Below are 17,824 nucleotides of genomic sequence, written 5' to 3' on the forward strand. Positions count from 1 at the left end.
TTAATGTCCCTCTGGTACCTTCCGCCTCTCAATTGTGACTTTTGAATGAGTTTGAATGTCTCTTTTGTATCTTTCGCCCCTTTTTGTGACTTCTGAATGAGTTTGAAAGTCTATTTGGTGTCTTTTGCCCTTCTTTTGTGACTTTTGAAAGAGTTTGAATATCACTTTGGTATCTTTTGCACCTTTTTTGTATATTTTGACATGGAAAAGGTTATCGACAAGACAGGATTTTTTTTAATTGAAGTTCCACTATCTTTTAGTTTTCAGAAGATATCCATTGTCCATCCTATCTGAATTACAGTCCGACAAGTTCGATCAAAATTTAACTAGTTCGAAACAGAGAGCACATGATTGCAGTTGAATTATCTTTAAATGAATCAAAATGTCAGATATTATAATGGTAGAAAATAAATGTTACAATTGAACGTTTACAATCTTCTTTATATGTCAAGACGTAGTTTATAATCATTAACAATTTCCTTGTCAAGTTATACAATTGTGTACAGTGATAAAATAAAAGAGTGGGCGACAAAAGAAGAAAAGTTATTTAAAAAAAATTAAAAACCATTACCAAAAGAAAAGGCAAATAAACAAACAGGTCCACAAAACACTACCAAAAAACACAAAGACTGAGCAACAGAAACCACACTATCCACGGCTAATTGTACCTTATATTGTTTAGACACTGAAAGTACACTATTTTCTAATTCGTTGTAATTTTATTTAGAAAACTACATATCAGTAAACTTTATTTTATACAATGTAGAGTGGTATTTGGACAAATGTAAGACCCTATCCGACGGATGTTATTAGAGAACACATAAAATCTATGTTTTAGATATATCGACGCCTCGACAACTTCTAGTATAGAAGCTCGTGTTTGACTGGTACAATCGTCAAAGTCAAATGACGCACATCAATTGTTGCCATTTTCTTTGTCCGAAGATACACCAATAAATCATACAAATTAAACAACTTTTTTGATATGAGCGTCACTAATGAGCCTTATGTAGAAGAAACGCGCGTCTGGCGTACTAAATTATAATCCTGGTACCTTTGATAACTAATTAAACAAGTATTTTTGAACGTTTGGACAAATATAAGACCCTATCTAACGGGTGTTACTAGTGAATCACGAACAATCTATGACTTTAAAAGATATATCATACGACCCTAAAACTTCCGGTATAGAAGCTCATGTTTCACTGGTACAATCTTCAAAGTAAAACAAGAATGTGTCCCCAGTACACGGATGCCCAATCCGCACTATCATTTTCTGTGTTCAGTCCGGCAACTGCGAACATTTCTAATTTGGCATTAAAATTAGAAAGATCATATCATAGGGAACATGTGTTCTAAGTTTGAAGTTAATTGGACTTCAACTTCATCAAAAGCTATCTCGACCAAAAATGAGAAATAGGACGCACGGACGGACAGACGGACAAACGAACGGACGAACGTACGTACGAACGAACAGACGGACGCACAGACCAGAAAACATAATGCCCATAAATGGGGCATAAAGAACGCACAGCGATTGTCGCTAATAGAACACAAATAAATAATAAAACAAAAATCATACAAATTAAACAAGTTTATTTCTTGATGCATTACATCAGATAAGATTGTGGTTTTATTCAAACAATTTACAGTGACATAACGAACTCATATTAATAGTGAATTCGTAATACAAGCACATTGATGATATCATTAAAAAACAAAATAGTTAACCCCATTAGAAAATAGTGTATCTAAAATCGTCTAGGACCACTGTGGAATCACATTTATCTTACAAGAAATAAATAGTAATACATAGCAATTCATATTATGAAATCAATGTGCATGTAAGCACAGAAGATTAAAGATCGCACTTATTTATCAGTGGGAAGTAAAACTATATATTGCATTGTCAATATATTGTTTTCGCTACAATTCTTAACAATGGGAGGTAACTCAATTTTTAGAAGATGATGTTTGACAATGACATCATTTATAATTTTTGAATATATATTAGATTCCTGCACCTTGTAAAAAATTATGTTATTTTCTTGACAAGTGTAACATTGTTTTGTGACTTGAATAGCGGAGCATATATTACATTGATAAATTTCCTGAAACATTCATTGATAGGATTTTAAGAATGTAATGATCAATGCACAATATGTTGGTATCAAAATGGTAGTGATAATAAGCCTTGGAAGATTTAGATATCAAGTCAGTAATATAGGGTTTTGATTGCATTTGATGCAATCTTTACCCTTAAACCGTTATTAATTGCATGTATGAGGGTCTGAATTGGATTTACATAATAAAATATCATAACTAGAGATAGGCAAAATATAGGAAAAGAGAAAAATGAACCAACAAACAATAAAGCATAGAGAGAAATGAGCTGCTAAAATATATAGAAAAATGATTTAATGGGCAAAAAAAAAAGATAGTGTAAAAAAGCCTTAAAGGATCAAAGAGAAAAAATGAACCCATAGAATGATGACCTTCAAAATCAAGATCTTTATGTTATAACCAAAAAATGAAAACAACACGTTAAATAATTTTTTGCGTGAAGCGCTTTTCTGGATTTTCCTTCATCAGGAAACCTCAAAGCCAAACATTTGAAATCCGAAGATGTATCAAACCGAGACAGTTTAAGAGCTGTATATCCTGATCTGTAGACCTAATTTGTCTCCAAAGTCCAATATGCATTATCTAACAGAAAGCATCGGTTATTGCTGTCAGGAACCAGATAAACAAGAATTATCTTGGATTACTATGGACAGGACATAATATAGAATGGCGATATGACTTATATATCTGGGTAAGAAAGGTTGATGAATGGAAATGTAACCAAAGATTCTATATATTTTAACCAAAAAATATACACATTTTCAGTTCATACATTCGAACGAAATTGATAAAGCATGAAAGAAATATCATAAATGAGTTGTTTATAGAACTTATAATTTGGTATGGAGGACATTTAAGTCATGGCGGGGTAAGTTTTAATTCTTTTGATATTGGAGAAATGTGTTATGTTTATACTTCCGGAAAGTAATGAAATAAAGAATACAATTTGTTTTCAAATCTGCAAGCTGTTAACAAAATAAGATGTAATAATTAAGTCCCTTACATGGTTTTCAATAAGAAGTAATTCGTGTTTTAATTGACTTTCTACTTTGTAATTAAAACGCTCAGCTAATTTTTAGGAGTTATCTCTCTTATGTGTTCTGTACCATCTTATGCGTTCATAGGTAACATTAATACAGGTATTTAGATAATGTCAGATGCCTATCTATAAAACTATTAATCGAAGACTTGTAACAAAAAAATAACAACGTTATTCATCGTGCATGAGCCAGTTGACAGTTGATGTGTGACAATGGATGACAACTTAGAGTTAAAATTGAAATGGTAAAGTTTGCATTTATGCGATCTACATTTTACAACTATTTGATATATGTTTTGTAACTGTTGAATATGCTCAATTTCAACAAATTTGGCAAATTGTAAAAACAAATATTCAGATATGCCACAAATATCACAATTTGAAATTATAAATGTATAACATATGTAAACATATAGCATGATACGTAATGATAATAGACACAGTTCCGCTGTTAAACAGTCTTTAGATGTAAAAAAAAATAAGCCCAAAAGATACTACCTTAAAAAGTTTAAAATTAAATTTTGACTCATAAGTGGAAATAAATATAACAAAAGTTATCCAATTTATAAATCTAATATCTTAAAGTGACAATAAATTAATGTGACAGGAAGAAATGGTGATACACAAGTTTCTCTTTGGATTACAAAATTGATGATTTGATCAAAAGAATTCTTTACAATTTGTATGGAAAATTAATAATGATATTTTTGTTACACGTGCATTTTATCCTGTTATTCGAAAATGTTAATTTTATTTGAAAATGGTTGAGCGTGATTCATCTTAATTAATATGAAATTATAAATACCCATTTTTCGTTTATGTGAAATCGTTTCTTTACCGGTCGCATTTTTGACGTTTTTTACCAGTAAGTGCAGGTCTCCTGTATTCATTAAGTCTTGTAGAAGAAAGTTCTGCTATTTTTCAGCATATATTTACTTATATTTTAAACTTAAATAAACTCTTCATAGACAGAAAAAATATTACAGTCATTCCTTAAATGCAAATCAACAAATAATATCATATGTTTTAAGTCTTTCGTCCAGATATTAACATATACAAAAATTGAAAAAATCTAAATAATTATTCAATATTTTATTCAACAAGCATATAAAAAAATCGTAAAATCTGTTTTAAAACTGTACAGACATAAGTTTAGCAAACACAACTTCCAAAGACGCGTTATTTAAATAGAAAAACTGTCTTCATCCATTATATTTGCAGATTTAAGTTATCATGGTTTAAACAGAAAATCTTGTTTGCTGTGATAAGTGTATTTTTGTAATTATGTGTCCTTTGATACATCTGATTAGTTTTGAGATACCACACTTTGAATACATATTTCTGGTAGAATTTCCCAACTTATCTATTCCAGATATTGCAATCTGAATTTTTCCTTGAATCATAAAAAACAGATTCTGCCCCTAACCAACTTAAGAATAAAATGTATCTACACTCGGTAGATATATTTATAAAAAATACAAAAAAAAAATGCGCAGTAAGCAATGCAACTTTTATAATTTGGAAAATAAAACAATCTCGAGTAGATAAATATCGTAAGCAATTGTGATAAAATCTCAAAGAAAACACTGAATTGTATAATAAATTTCTATATTTAATATTTTATTGTAGAAAATACCCAGTTATCGAAATAATTCAATTAAAACATTTCTTGTTATAACATTTTCATCTAATAGAAATATTATATTTGGCATTATTTAGATAACATATATCAGAGTAACTCTTCTTTCGAGAAGGAGCCATTGTCGTAGATGAATTGGTTTTAATGGATACCACGTGGTGAAATAAACTTTCACAAAACAAACTGTCAATCAAAAGTTATCTACACAATAAAATTTAAATAAAATCAACAGTTTTCTAACAATCTAATAAACAACATACTCAACATAACAAATTCTGATTTGCAAATCTCGTTGATCTGACGAGAACAAATAACGGTTCTCTCCCTTTGATAATTAAAAACGTGTGCAAATGGTAACATTGAAATACAATATATTATTTAATGTGTACAATGTAAAAGATGATTGAAATATCGATTCATTATTTATTATAAATAAAGCGTTGCTTGGACCCTGCAAAGGGAGATCTGAATATCTATCTTATGCTTGTTTGAACTAAAAACAACTAATATTTGTTTCAGATACATGTCCAATAACAATTTTAACAACTTTGAACACCAGCGTCTCTTTTCATTGTACAATAGTAGAAGCAGATTACCCTATTACTGTAAAAATATATCAAACGATACAATTTTTACAATTGAGGTATACATGTTCGGCGTTTTATTTGAGTATTGTATACCAGCTTGAGTATTTAACTTCTCAGTTTGAAAGTCTTCATTGAGCCATACACTTTAATTTGAATCATCTGCATTGGAAAGTATATACAAAACTTTGACAGGGCAATGCATAATGTTATATATGATTTATACATTGTATTGCATTAGCACCTTAATACTAGGAAATATATATCAATGTATGTCAAATTTAAGAAAGCTCATTTAATTATCCAAAATAAAAACCTTAGACAAGATAATATATTTGTGATACGGAATGAAACATGCACTTATTTCTGCTAAAAAAGAAACCTAAATAGCAAAAAAAAAACATATTAAGGTGGTACCCAACACCTTGACTAAAATTTATTTGGCTCGTTTAATTTTCAAAAATTTTTGACAAAATATTTACTATGACCCTTTGACAAAAATATAAAAAGTTCAAAAAATTTTAACCAACTAATTTATCAGAAAAATTACACTGGTTATATAACAGTTTGACAAACACTAATTATGATCTTTGAGAAGCTTAATATTCCCTTAACAAACCAACGTAATTAAAACGTTTAGCTGACTTTACAGAGTTATCTACCTGTAGTGTGGGTACCACCTTAAGGTATTCAGAACCACTGGTTTTTAATCCATACTATACATAACATAACATCTGTGTTCATTATTTCGTTGTTCGTGTGACTAGCCTATGTTACCAGTTCTGAGTCAGGAATATGACAGTTGTTATCAAATCGTTTGATGTTTTTTGAGCTGTTGATTTTGCCATTTGAAAAAAAATTTCAAAGTCTTTTCAATACTATAGTGAAAACTGTAGTATTATATTTTTTTAATTTTTGATTCTGTTGTTGTAGTAAACCTTCAATATCATGTGTTCTTATTTTTGTTTTGTTTTTAATCATATATTTGTATCTAAAGATAAACAGAAGGAAAATACATGCTGTTATATATCTGGAAAAAATTGAAATTGATTGCTTTAGTCCCTAATTAAGAATTGAGCCCTGACAATATGATTTTAGTAACAAAAGGGTCATAACTGCATACACAAATTACAAATGATGATTCAGCGCAATTCTACATTGTACATTAAGAGTTTTGTATTATTTACCACTTCAGGTGTGAAACTGTTGCACCCTTTTTTAAAAAAAAAGGTCAATTATCAATGAAAAAATGACAAAGTCAATTAAAATCAAATTCGTTCTAACTATGGTTAGAACGTAATCATAAAACAACTTTTAAACACAAACTAAGTCTTTCCCCGTGATTTGGTAATTTACATTAATGTTTAAATATTCAGATCTCCTAAAATGGCCATTTAATACATCTATCGTTTAATCGATTAAATAAAAAATGCCGGTGCAAAACAACATTTCCATATGTTAGCTTAATATAAATGGTTTATTCTTTCGAAGCTTTCTTCCTGGCTTCTTGAAGCAACTTCCATCCTGTCTGTACTTTAAACTATATCCGAAACTAACACATACGTCCCAACTGTGATATGGGTAACTTTCTAGTCACGTGACTTTACTATACAGAGCCATGAAGTGTTCGTTACGTATTTACAGCTACTAAATTGTTAGATGTTGGAGGTGAAGATGAGGGTGTATGGTTTGCAGATCGTTGTTCAGAGTTCTTGTTTGTATCGATTGGCGAGACCTTAGTATCTGGTTTTCCGTTCTCGACATGGCCACTGTTTGGTATAACTGCACAAAAAAAGGATGATCATATTAATATAATATTTGTACAGAATAAAGATTACAAGTATATACAATGTAATTTGTCTAATCTGACACACATTTCAAAAATGTAGGAATAAGCAAAGCAGGGTGTCGGAATACTCAGGTTTTTTCTGCAAGGATATGCATATTTTAGGACCATGAACACGTGTCTGTTTAAAGCAGGATGTTGGAATAATCAGGTGTCGGATTAGGCAGGTAACACATAGAAAAACATGAGGCAGACATAGGTGCATGATGTATCTTTCATTCAATGAATTGTAATATTTCAAATATTAAATAAGGTTGACTCAGCAAAAACCAGGCATACACAAGATCATAATATTTCAAATATAATTTTGAAGTAAAAATGTTACATTCAAAATAAACTCGAAAATTATACTCCTCTGACGTCATACAGCAATATGTATTGCCAAGACGTTGTAGATGACGTTGTATCAAATTGAATTGGACGTTACAGAATCTTTAGAATCATGGGCAATTTTTTTTGTTTGTACCCCAAGAGAAAATAACGTCACGTCATTGGTTGAATTTCCATTGTTTTTGACATTATTAACAAATCACGACGTTTTGGTGCACACTTTGAAAATATTACCCAGGATGCATTAGATTCTGAAACGGCAAATTGTGAATGAGTTAGTAAAGATGGTTTACCTTTTTGTTTTTAAAGAATTGACGGTGCATTTGTAAGTACAGATTTTTCAATTTTTAAACAAATTTAAGAACGACGATTGTATATGCTTTCTAAACAAAACAACAGCCATGTCAAAAGAACTACTTTAGATATATTTCAGAAAATAAACAAATATATGATTTTGTTTGCACTTTATTTTCTTTTATTCTAGTAGTATACTGCCGAGAATTGTATGCAAAACTTTACCAAAATTTGTGTCATAGCTCATTAAACGTACCTTGACCTGAACTACGTTGCTCGATAACAACAATATGATATATCATGGATATAAAAAGCCTTTTATTTAACTAACGAGTCCTAAGTAAGTAATCTGCTGTTCACTAGTTTTAGTTTGTTGATATGGTTCATAAGTGTTTCTCGTTTCTCGTTTTTTTATATAGATTAGACAGGTGGTTTTCCAGATTGAATCGGTTTACACTAGTAATTTTTGGGGCCCTTTATAGCTTGCTGTTCCATGGGCGCCAAGGCTCCGTGTTGAAGACCATGCTTTGACCTATAATGGTTCACTTGAACAAATTGTGACTTGGATGAGAGAGTTGTCTTTTATATCTTGTCACTGATTTTAGACGACTGATTTGTTATCATCTTTATTCAATCAGTGCAGTTTCTTAATTGTAACAAATACTAACACGTTAACATACGTTTTGTATCCCTGGATCGTGGCAAATACTAACACGTTAACATACAAATACTAACACGTTAACATACGTTTTGTATCCCTGGATCGTGGCATAGGTGGTGAATTGGATACAGAGTTTGGATGTGTAGTAGCAGAAGGTATGGTTGTTGACTTAGGAGCCAATCCCGCAGCTTTTGGGGCCATAATCAAACTTGTAAGAGCCCCTGTACCTTGTGTATCTGAAGAAAAAGCATCAATATAAGTTATTTATTTATGTTTTGACTTGTTATATATCTCGATGAACTTCTGACGAAGATTGCACTTATTTGTGTCAGCCTTTGTTTGGTTAGCATCTTGCAGCAATATATTATTATTAATCAAATCATTGTAAAATAATTTCTACAAAACAATTATTTTTAGCTTTGTATCGTTGTAATTTGTTTTGTAGTAAATCCTCATTTGTTTTCTGCTCTTTGGTCGGATTATTGTCTCTTTGACACATTCCAAATTTCTATTATCAATTCAATTATTATGCATTTATCATTAAACTCCGGAAAGGTAGGCAGATCCTGCTCTACATGTGATACCCGTCGTGTTGCTCATGTTATTGCAAACCTGGTAAACAGGTTGATGAATATTGTATATGAAGAGATCATTACTCTATGACTGTCTTCCATTTACCAATGGTATAACTTAAATCGTATGTTTTATTTCTACACCGAATTAATTTTATAGCAGTCAGTTTGGCGAATGAGTAAATATATACACATACTGATTTCTGTGAACAGTTATAAGTTTGACTATTCTCTTTAAGTTCCTTTTTGGTCATATATATCTCCTAACGTTAGTATATATTCCTTGCAACCTTCAACTGTTAAGGAATAAGCGTCATGATGAAGTTTTATACAGAAAGAAAGAATGCTGCAAAGGTTTTATTTGTATCAGTTTTGCTCTGTATGCCATCTAAATTAAACATCTACTTAAACTGGTTAATATTTGGCACATAACAAAAAATTGCAAAAGTTTAATACTGCCTCAATTTAAGATACCTGGGATTCCCATAATAAATTTAAACCAAAATCAATTTTCTGTCTTCCAAAATAGTATATATGACGTTCTGGAACTTTATAACTGTCTGAATTTGTAGTGAATGTGACGTCTTAAAATAAGTATCTATTTACAAATAAGACCTTCAAAGTGATGCATTCTTCTTTAATGTAGAAAATATAAACCCTTTGAAGAACCTATGTTATGATTAATTAAGAGTACATCAATATTGATAAAGCATGATGTCATTAATAGCGAGGATTATGCTATTTGTATTTATATAAAACGAAACCAACAACATCATTATGTCTAATAAAAGGTTAATTTGACTGATCATTTTTATATCTGAAAATATGAAGAAAAAAGTTAAGTACAAGTAAAACATGATGGCAAACCATTGGACTAATTACTACTAATGAAAAACTAAAGAAACAACAGTAATAATTACTTTTTGTTAAGCATGGTACAACCTACTACATCTAATAAATCAGTGTGAAAATAAAACTTCTTTGTTGATATCTACATATATATGAACAGTATTACAAGCATATTAAGAAAGTTCAATAATGCATCTCAAAACTGACAATATATTTTAGCCATAGGATAATCCGATTACAAATTTTAAAAAGTTATTTTCAAATTTTAGTGTTTGATCCTATTTAGTTAAAATTTCCAGAAGGAAAACCTGTATGCTTATTTCGTTCTAAACACTAATATGAGATGAAATGCTTTGCAATGGCACATTCAGAACCATATAGTGAGGGCGACAGTAGTTTACTTATGTTCCACTTTCGTAAATCACTTAGGAAAAGACACATTTATGTAACGAACAGAGGTTATTTATAAACGAGTATCTGAATACATTAAGTAAACTCATCATATATACCAGGATTGGGTTTTGTAATTACGTCAAACGCGCGTTTCGTCTTCAAAAGACTTATTAGTTTCAAAAAAGTTTTAAAAGGCCAAATAAAGTACGAAGTTGAAGAGCATTAAGGTGTATGTGCTGTAAGTATATCTGAATACAGGTCTGAAGAAATTAAGGATTATGTGTTGTAAGCGTGTCTGAAGAAAACTAAGATGTATGTGTTGAAAGCGTATCTGAATAAATTAAGGATTATGGGTTGTAAGCGTGTCTGAAAAAAATAATGTTTATGTGTCGAAAGCGTATCTGAATAAATTATAGACAATGTGTTGTTAGTAGTCAAGTTTTAAAGTTAGATATATAATGTCGTAATGTAAGATTTACATTGACTTGTAGTTATCAGAGGTAACAGACTTATAATTTGATACGCCATAAGCGCGTTTCGTCTACATAAGACTCATCAGTGACGCTCAGATCCAAATAGTTGGAAGGCTATAAGTATAAAGTTGATGAGCATTGAGGACCCAAATTCCGAAAAGTTATGCCAAATACTTAGCCGCTATCCTGTGAAGCAATATCAACGGTAATCAACACATTTGAAGAATAGTAACCCAAACATGTGTTTCTAGTTATCCGGTTTTTCTGTTGGGTTTGTGTTGCTCAATCGTTAGTTTTGTTAGTTTGTAAGGCAAGTGCTCATTGGTTAGTTTGTAAGGCAAGTGCGCATTGGTTAGTTTGTAAGGCAAGTGCTCATTGGTTAGTTTGTAAGGCAAGGGTTTATTGAGAGGCAGTGGCTGTATACCACACCAGCGTTTTGTCATGCTTTTCAAATAATGTCTTTTAAGCTCTTGTTCATGCTGTCAGTAGCTACAATATCTAGGCTTTTTATAGTGTGATTTTCCGTGGTAATTTCTACATGTTATTAACCAGGAAGATTTTTATGCGCACGGTATCACTCCACGCCGATGTAGGTCAGAAATTAGTCTGACTATCTAAACCATGCGTTGTTCATAGTTGTCTTTGCTTTAGCGTCTTTATATTTTAATTGGACGTTTCTGGTTGGTATAGTTTGTTAATCATTTTGTTAATTAATTTTTCCTCTACTCCTGGCATCCCTAGATTTCCAATTTCGCTTTCTAATAAGTTTCACTTCTTATTTAGCCTTTTTAGTGGGGCTCGTGTTGGACAGTCTTTATTTTTCAATATTGTGTTGTGTGTACTTATGTGTGTGTGTTAGTTTGAATTTTATCAATTTTACAAGCAAAAATGTACCATGACTAAATATATTTATCACATTGTATTTTACATTCCCTATTGAAAAATATGACGAACAGATTTTCTTTTATCAAACGAAACACTTTACTTGTATGTGCTAGTAATTCATGAGCGACATGGGTTTAGTAGCATTTTATTTGTTTATCTTTAAATCTTATAATGTAATATTTTTCCTCTTCCATGAAAACATGCTCGCTCCAAGATTTTTACAATCATGTTTAAAAGATCTTTGTTTAATTTTGAATATTTATTTCTAAATAATATCTGATTTACATTTTGGACAGAGAAAATATTTAATTGAAAATTAAAAACCACCTGTAAACTAATTTTGAAAGACATATATGCTGAATACTTCATATCATTTGATCAATATCTGAAAAAGAAACAATAAATAAATATAGGCCTTATTTCTCAGAAAAGCTGTGTTAAAACGAAAAACAACATAACAAGCAAACGTATCAGGTCATGAACAGTAGCAAGCATTTCGGAATATTTTCTTACATATTTTCTTACATATTTAAGACAAATTTGCAGAAATTTCTACCATGGCATTTTTTCTGAATCAATAATACAGTTGCACTGAAATATACAGTACAGAGGGGATGGGTGATTCAGTAAAACAGTTTAAAGAATAAACTCAACATAGATACCAGGATTGAAATAATGAATTAAGGCCAAACGCGCGTTTCGTGTACTAAAGAATCATCAGTGATAATCGAATCTAAAACAGTCAAGAAGCCAAATAAAGTGTGAAGCTGAAGAGCAAATTTACAGTTTTATTTGTGGTAAGTGTAGAAAAAATATATCGCCGACTTTGAACTATTTATCAACATTAACAGGACCAATTTCACTGCACCACATGCGCATTTTAACAATAAGTGGATCTTTAGTGATGCTCTAGGCCAAAATATGTGTATGTTCAACACCTAAAACAAACGCTGAAGAGCTGATAAAATCTAGCGTACCGAAAAGTAAACAACAACCCTAACGATTGAGCAACACAAACCCATTCGTGACCTTGGGCTTTTTTTATACTCTTTAGACTTTTAGATACATTCCCTTTTCATGTCTCTATTCTATTTAATTCAACAATATTTCGAGATATTATAAAAAGAAATCTTAATTAAACAATATCCTTATTTAATAGTTATACAAATATGCGGCATGAGTGCCAATGAGACAAATCTCAATCCAAGTCACAATTTGTAAAAAGAAAACCCTTATAGGTCAAATTATGGTCTTCAACACGGAGTCTTGGTTCACACCGAAGTGTAAGCCTTTATTACTTAGCTAGTGAATACCCTCGGGAACTTATAGTCCACCTGAAGATGAATAAACCTTATAATACAGGATAATAAATCTGGGCATTATCACTCTAAATCACCAGTAATCACCTTGTTTCTTCTAAAACCAGCAAAGCAAATTTTTAACAGAATCACCTTAAAAAACTATATATTCAAGGTATTGTTAGATGAGGAGCGATCGTTTTGAATTTGAAAAGTATGACTGCTACTGATCATTCCTGTTATATCTAATAATACTATTAAGTAAAAAAAAGAACTAATAGTATCAATACAAAATACATAATAAAAAATACTAAAGTACAAGAATTAGCAATCTGATCGCATGTTCCCATACGTGGTCAATGGATGACAATTTTACTTTAATATCGAAAATGTAAAAATACTTTAATACAGAAAACTAATACATATAGTTCTTTTCATTATAGATAACAAAATTTGTTTATTGACGATGTAGAAAACACTTAACCAGATTGCTTAGTGTGTGTAGCATGGCATGCAAAGTATAGTATAAATGTATATATAAATGGAATGGAGATAGTGTGGAACGATTATAGCAAGGAAAACACGGGGTAAGCATATAAAGCATAGGGTAACACAGCAGGAAGGCTAAGAAAGTATTAAGGAAAAAAGGCATTTCATAAAACGAAATTTCTCACAAGTATCAGGAAGCGGAAATAAAGACGAAATCTCCTATTCCATTACGGAACAGTATGCAATACTAACCGGATGCCTTAATTTCAGTTACTTTTAATGGTGTACCGGGATTGGAACTTATTTCCACAAGTCGTGGTGGAGACTTTTCAAGATTGGATTGTGGTCGGGATCGGGGCAGAGAATCCTCTTTATCAGTATGATTTAGCATCAACATCGGAATACTCTCTTCTCCATTCCGGCCTAGAGCAGAACATTAGAATAACATTGTTAACAATGCCATGCACATGGAGTAGCGGTCATCTGACTGATTTTGTAAATTTTTAATGATATTTGACTTTAGCAATTTGCAATATTTGAGTAGTTTGATGTGAAATTGTTTGTCTGAAACTGTAATATATTTGTCTGATAAACAGCTACTCCATGCATGCGATAACACACACATGTTATAAGTGTTAAGTTTGAACAATTAAAGCATTATTAACGTATAAATCAATATTTTCTCTGTTATATAACTTAAACTGTGTTAATCTGTGTTAGGCGCATCATACTGCGCACTCATAAAAAATAATACAATCTATTAAACTGAATTTTTTTTCAATCTTTAAAATATTTACACAAAATACTTTCATATATAACAACTATTGTTCAGCAAATAAAAGTATAACACATTCGTGTGAATGTTTTCCTTGAGTTGATGTTGAATGAATAATACTTCAACATGTATATAATATGTGAGAGAGTATAAACTACAAAATAAAACCTAAGAATTTATAAACGTCCTATTGTGTATCAACGTATTATCCCATAATATAAAATGAAATAAAAGATTGGCTTGCAATATTTCCTTCTGCAACAGTGCTATGAAATGAGGACGATATCGGTAGATGTTTTTGTCATTTTTTAAGGTGTATTATTCAATAAAAGTGTTATTACATTAAACTATTGGCGAATATCGTCCCTGATAGAATATTAGGTGAACTCGGACGCTATGGCAATATATACTATACTAGACAATGTTTACCAGCATCGATGAATAATTATCGACTGTCATGTTTAAAAAAAAAATGCTTTAGTATTAAAAAATACAGGAAATAACAGAACCAAAAAATATAGATTCCCTGATATCTTGAAGGGAATAGTATCAACAAGCAAGTGACACAACATTTTAAATAGTGAAGACCATAATAAACAATAACGATGTGTTTAAATTACAATAAATACACTTTTGAATGTTCTGTTTACTTCATGGAAATGCTACTTAGTTTATAAATTTACAGAATATGGAAAACATGAGGAATACCGTATGTAAACAGATACATAAATTATGTGCATGTAAAAGTAAGCCCAAGTGCAAAATGATTTATGTACATCATAATACACACATTAACTAACTGATTCCGTTCATATCAAGGTGTCACAAATTCGTCTTTGAACTGATCTTTTCACTTCTGGGAAATCCAATTTGCCTTTTGTCCCATTTATAGTTTTATAGTTCAAAAAGATGAATATACATGTTCTGCATTAAGTATATGTATACATATATAAATACCTAATTTTCCAAATAAATAGGTTTATCATTTGCCATTTAAAACAATTTTCATTCTAAGTTCAATATACAAAGAGAGGGATGCAAATCTGTGAATCACTGTATAACAATGTATAAGGAAGGGGAACTGTTTTAGTTTAATGGTTATTGGATTTTTAATTTATATTTTAAACAAAGCTGAACTGTTCAATACTTTAAAAATCGATAGTCGCTTAATTTGAAAGCATTATAATGTAATTGTTCTTGTACACAAGTCTTTTATAATTGGGATGAAAGTTCCTATTTATATTTGGTATCGCAAGAGATCCTGTAAAACCACTTGGGACTAATGGTGGGCCAAATTGCTTATTGAATGTTAAAAGAAGTCTTCACTTCGGAAATCCGGCAACATGGATATCAAATTACTAATTAAATGCAATGAATACCGATTATTACCCTGAAAATAATCGAATGTTTTCCTTGTGGCAAGCGGCCAAAATCAATATGTAATTATTTATAATTTCACGATTAAATTATTTCTCAAGAGTTGCACTAAGACAACTGCTTCGGATGCACTTTTGACATTGTGAATTGCTGAATCACCTTTTGTAATCTGTTTAACCTAAATATTTAGACCACATGTTGAGGGTACACTGTAATTAGCGATCGTGGAATTTTATGATAGAATGGTCGTAAATTTGTCTTTTAACTAACATTTGTTAATACAGCACTTGAAAAAAACCATGCAGTTTACAATAATAGGTATATCGGTTAAATTAAACGAGTGTAACTTCTGTGTGTCCTAAAATTACTTAAAAATGTTTTTTGTTTTTGTTTTAACAGGTCACCAGCCAAAGTGGATTTTCATTATGAAATTGTCTTTTCACTCAAATTTTTAAACACAGTACTTGAAAAATAATATGTGGTTTAAAATATGGTTCATATTGGTAAATTAAACGCGGATAACTTCTGTGTCCAAAACATCAATGAAAAGTGTTTTATTTTTTATTTTTTAAAGGTCCGTGCTTATATGACACTTCACGATACACCAAAGTACATAGCAATAAAACATATATATTACCTGATGTTGACATTGAAGTTTTCATTCAGTTTTTCATATTTAAGAGTGTCTATAAGCTATTGCAATATTAAACAATATATTACTGTTCAGTGTATCAGATCAATTAACACCAGACATTGTTTGAATAGTGCAAGAAAAAGTCAAAAGTGTGTCGACATCTTTGTGTTCTATCTTGTACAATAAGGGTGAATGAAGTGTGTCATACAAAGTTAAAAAAGTGAGATCTGAAATGGAAGTCTTTTAAATCTATAAATCTAAAATGCATATTATTAAAAGAATCGGCCTTAAAAACTGACAATTTGTTTTATTAAGATATCAAGTATGATAATTTGAAGATGGTGTAATATAGGAAATAACAAAAAAAGACAGATTACATGACATTACTCCTCTATGAAAAAGTAAAAGTTCTTAATTTTAAAGCGCACTTTTAGATGCTTAAATTCTTTTTTTTTTTGTTCAATGGTTAGTTTATTTTCAACTTAAGAGATTAACTTATCGCTTTGGTATCTGTCGCCTCTCAAAAGTATTCGTTACGAATTTGTTTCTTTTCTGGATAAACCTCCCTTAGGAAAGCTTAAAGCAAAAAGGTTTGAAAGCGAATGATGTACAAATACTAAAATACATAAGGTGTTCATGACTAAAAGGGATCTTAAAGGAACATCATCTTTATCCAATACTAAAAGTGAAGTAAATAAACTCATCATAGATACCAGGAATAAATTTTGTATATACTCCAGACGCGCATTTCGTCTACAAAAGACTCATCAGTGACGCTCTAATCCCAAAAAGTTAAAAAGGCCAAATAAAGTACGAAGTTGAAGAGCATTAAGGACCAAAATTCCTAAAAGTTATGCCAAATATAGCTAAGGTAATCTATGCCTGAGGTAGAAAAGCCTTAGTTTTTCAAAAATTCAAACTGTTGTAAACAGTTTGTTTATAAATATAACCATATCAATGATAATTCATGTCAGCACAAAAAGTGAGGAAGAGTGTATTGCTAGCCGACACAGCATATGCCTCATAAACGATATTACTTTCACAGTTGAATAATTTCAAGACCAATTGGGACAGATAGTACAGATTTAAATTCTCTAGATCCTTAAACAACAGCAGCTATCTATATAGACGTATTCCTTGCCTAAAACGGTGTGAAGACAGATAGTTTGGTTAAAATGTAATTCAAAGGGACAAAACACAGATAAGAAACAATGTACCACAATATTTCAGAAGAAATAAAATCTGATAAGTATTAGCATAAGAACAAGATTATTGCCTCAGATTGCGCTTCATCCTAGCTATGCCAGAGTCGTTTTCAATTATGTAAATTTTACAATTGTACTAAAAACTGGAAGTCTCAACTCAATGAGGTAGGGTTAACCTTAAAGACATAGGCGGTTCTGCTTAAGTCTTTTTTTTATATGATCTTCAACGAAAATTGTAGTTTGTCAAATCATTTGACCTTGAACGAACACGATGAAAGCAGTTATGGCAGTTACACTTATTTTGCGAACTATAATTGTCATAATACGTCCATACCAGATCGTGCAGGCTTAAAAGGA

General features: G+C 30.8%; 1 protein-coding gene across 14 annotated transcripts in view; it reads right to left on the reverse strand.

The window, feature by feature from the left end:
- Positions 1-1,581: 1,581 nt before the first annotated feature.
- Positions 1,582-17,824, reverse strand: part of LOC139497328 (potassium voltage-gated channel protein Shaw-like) — an 86,481-nt gene continuing 70,238 nt past the window's right edge. For 7 of the 14 annotated variants that reach the window (XM_071285533.1, XM_071285530.1, XM_071285532.1 and 4 more), the window contains 2 exons: positions 8,604-8,753; positions 6,385-7,168 (listed from right to left, as the gene is read on the reverse strand). In XM_071285533.1, the coding sequence (XP_071141634.1) occupies positions 7,017-7,168; positions 8,604-8,753 (302 nt within the window). In that variant the 3' untranslated portion in view covers positions 6,385-7,016. Of the gene's footprint in view, positions 7,169-8,603; positions 8,754-13,728; positions 13,900-17,824 lie in introns of all 14 variants that reach the window. The other 7 variants (XM_071285525.1, XM_071285522.1, XM_071285523.1 and 4 more) reach the window with 2 other exon arrangements.

Source organism: Mytilus edulis, chromosome 12, assembly GCF_963676685.1.
Source record: "Mytilus edulis chromosome 12, xbMytEdul2.2, whole genome shotgun sequence".
Taxonomy (NCBI): Eukaryota; Metazoa; Mollusca; class Bivalvia; order Mytilida; family Mytilidae; genus Mytilus; species Mytilus edulis.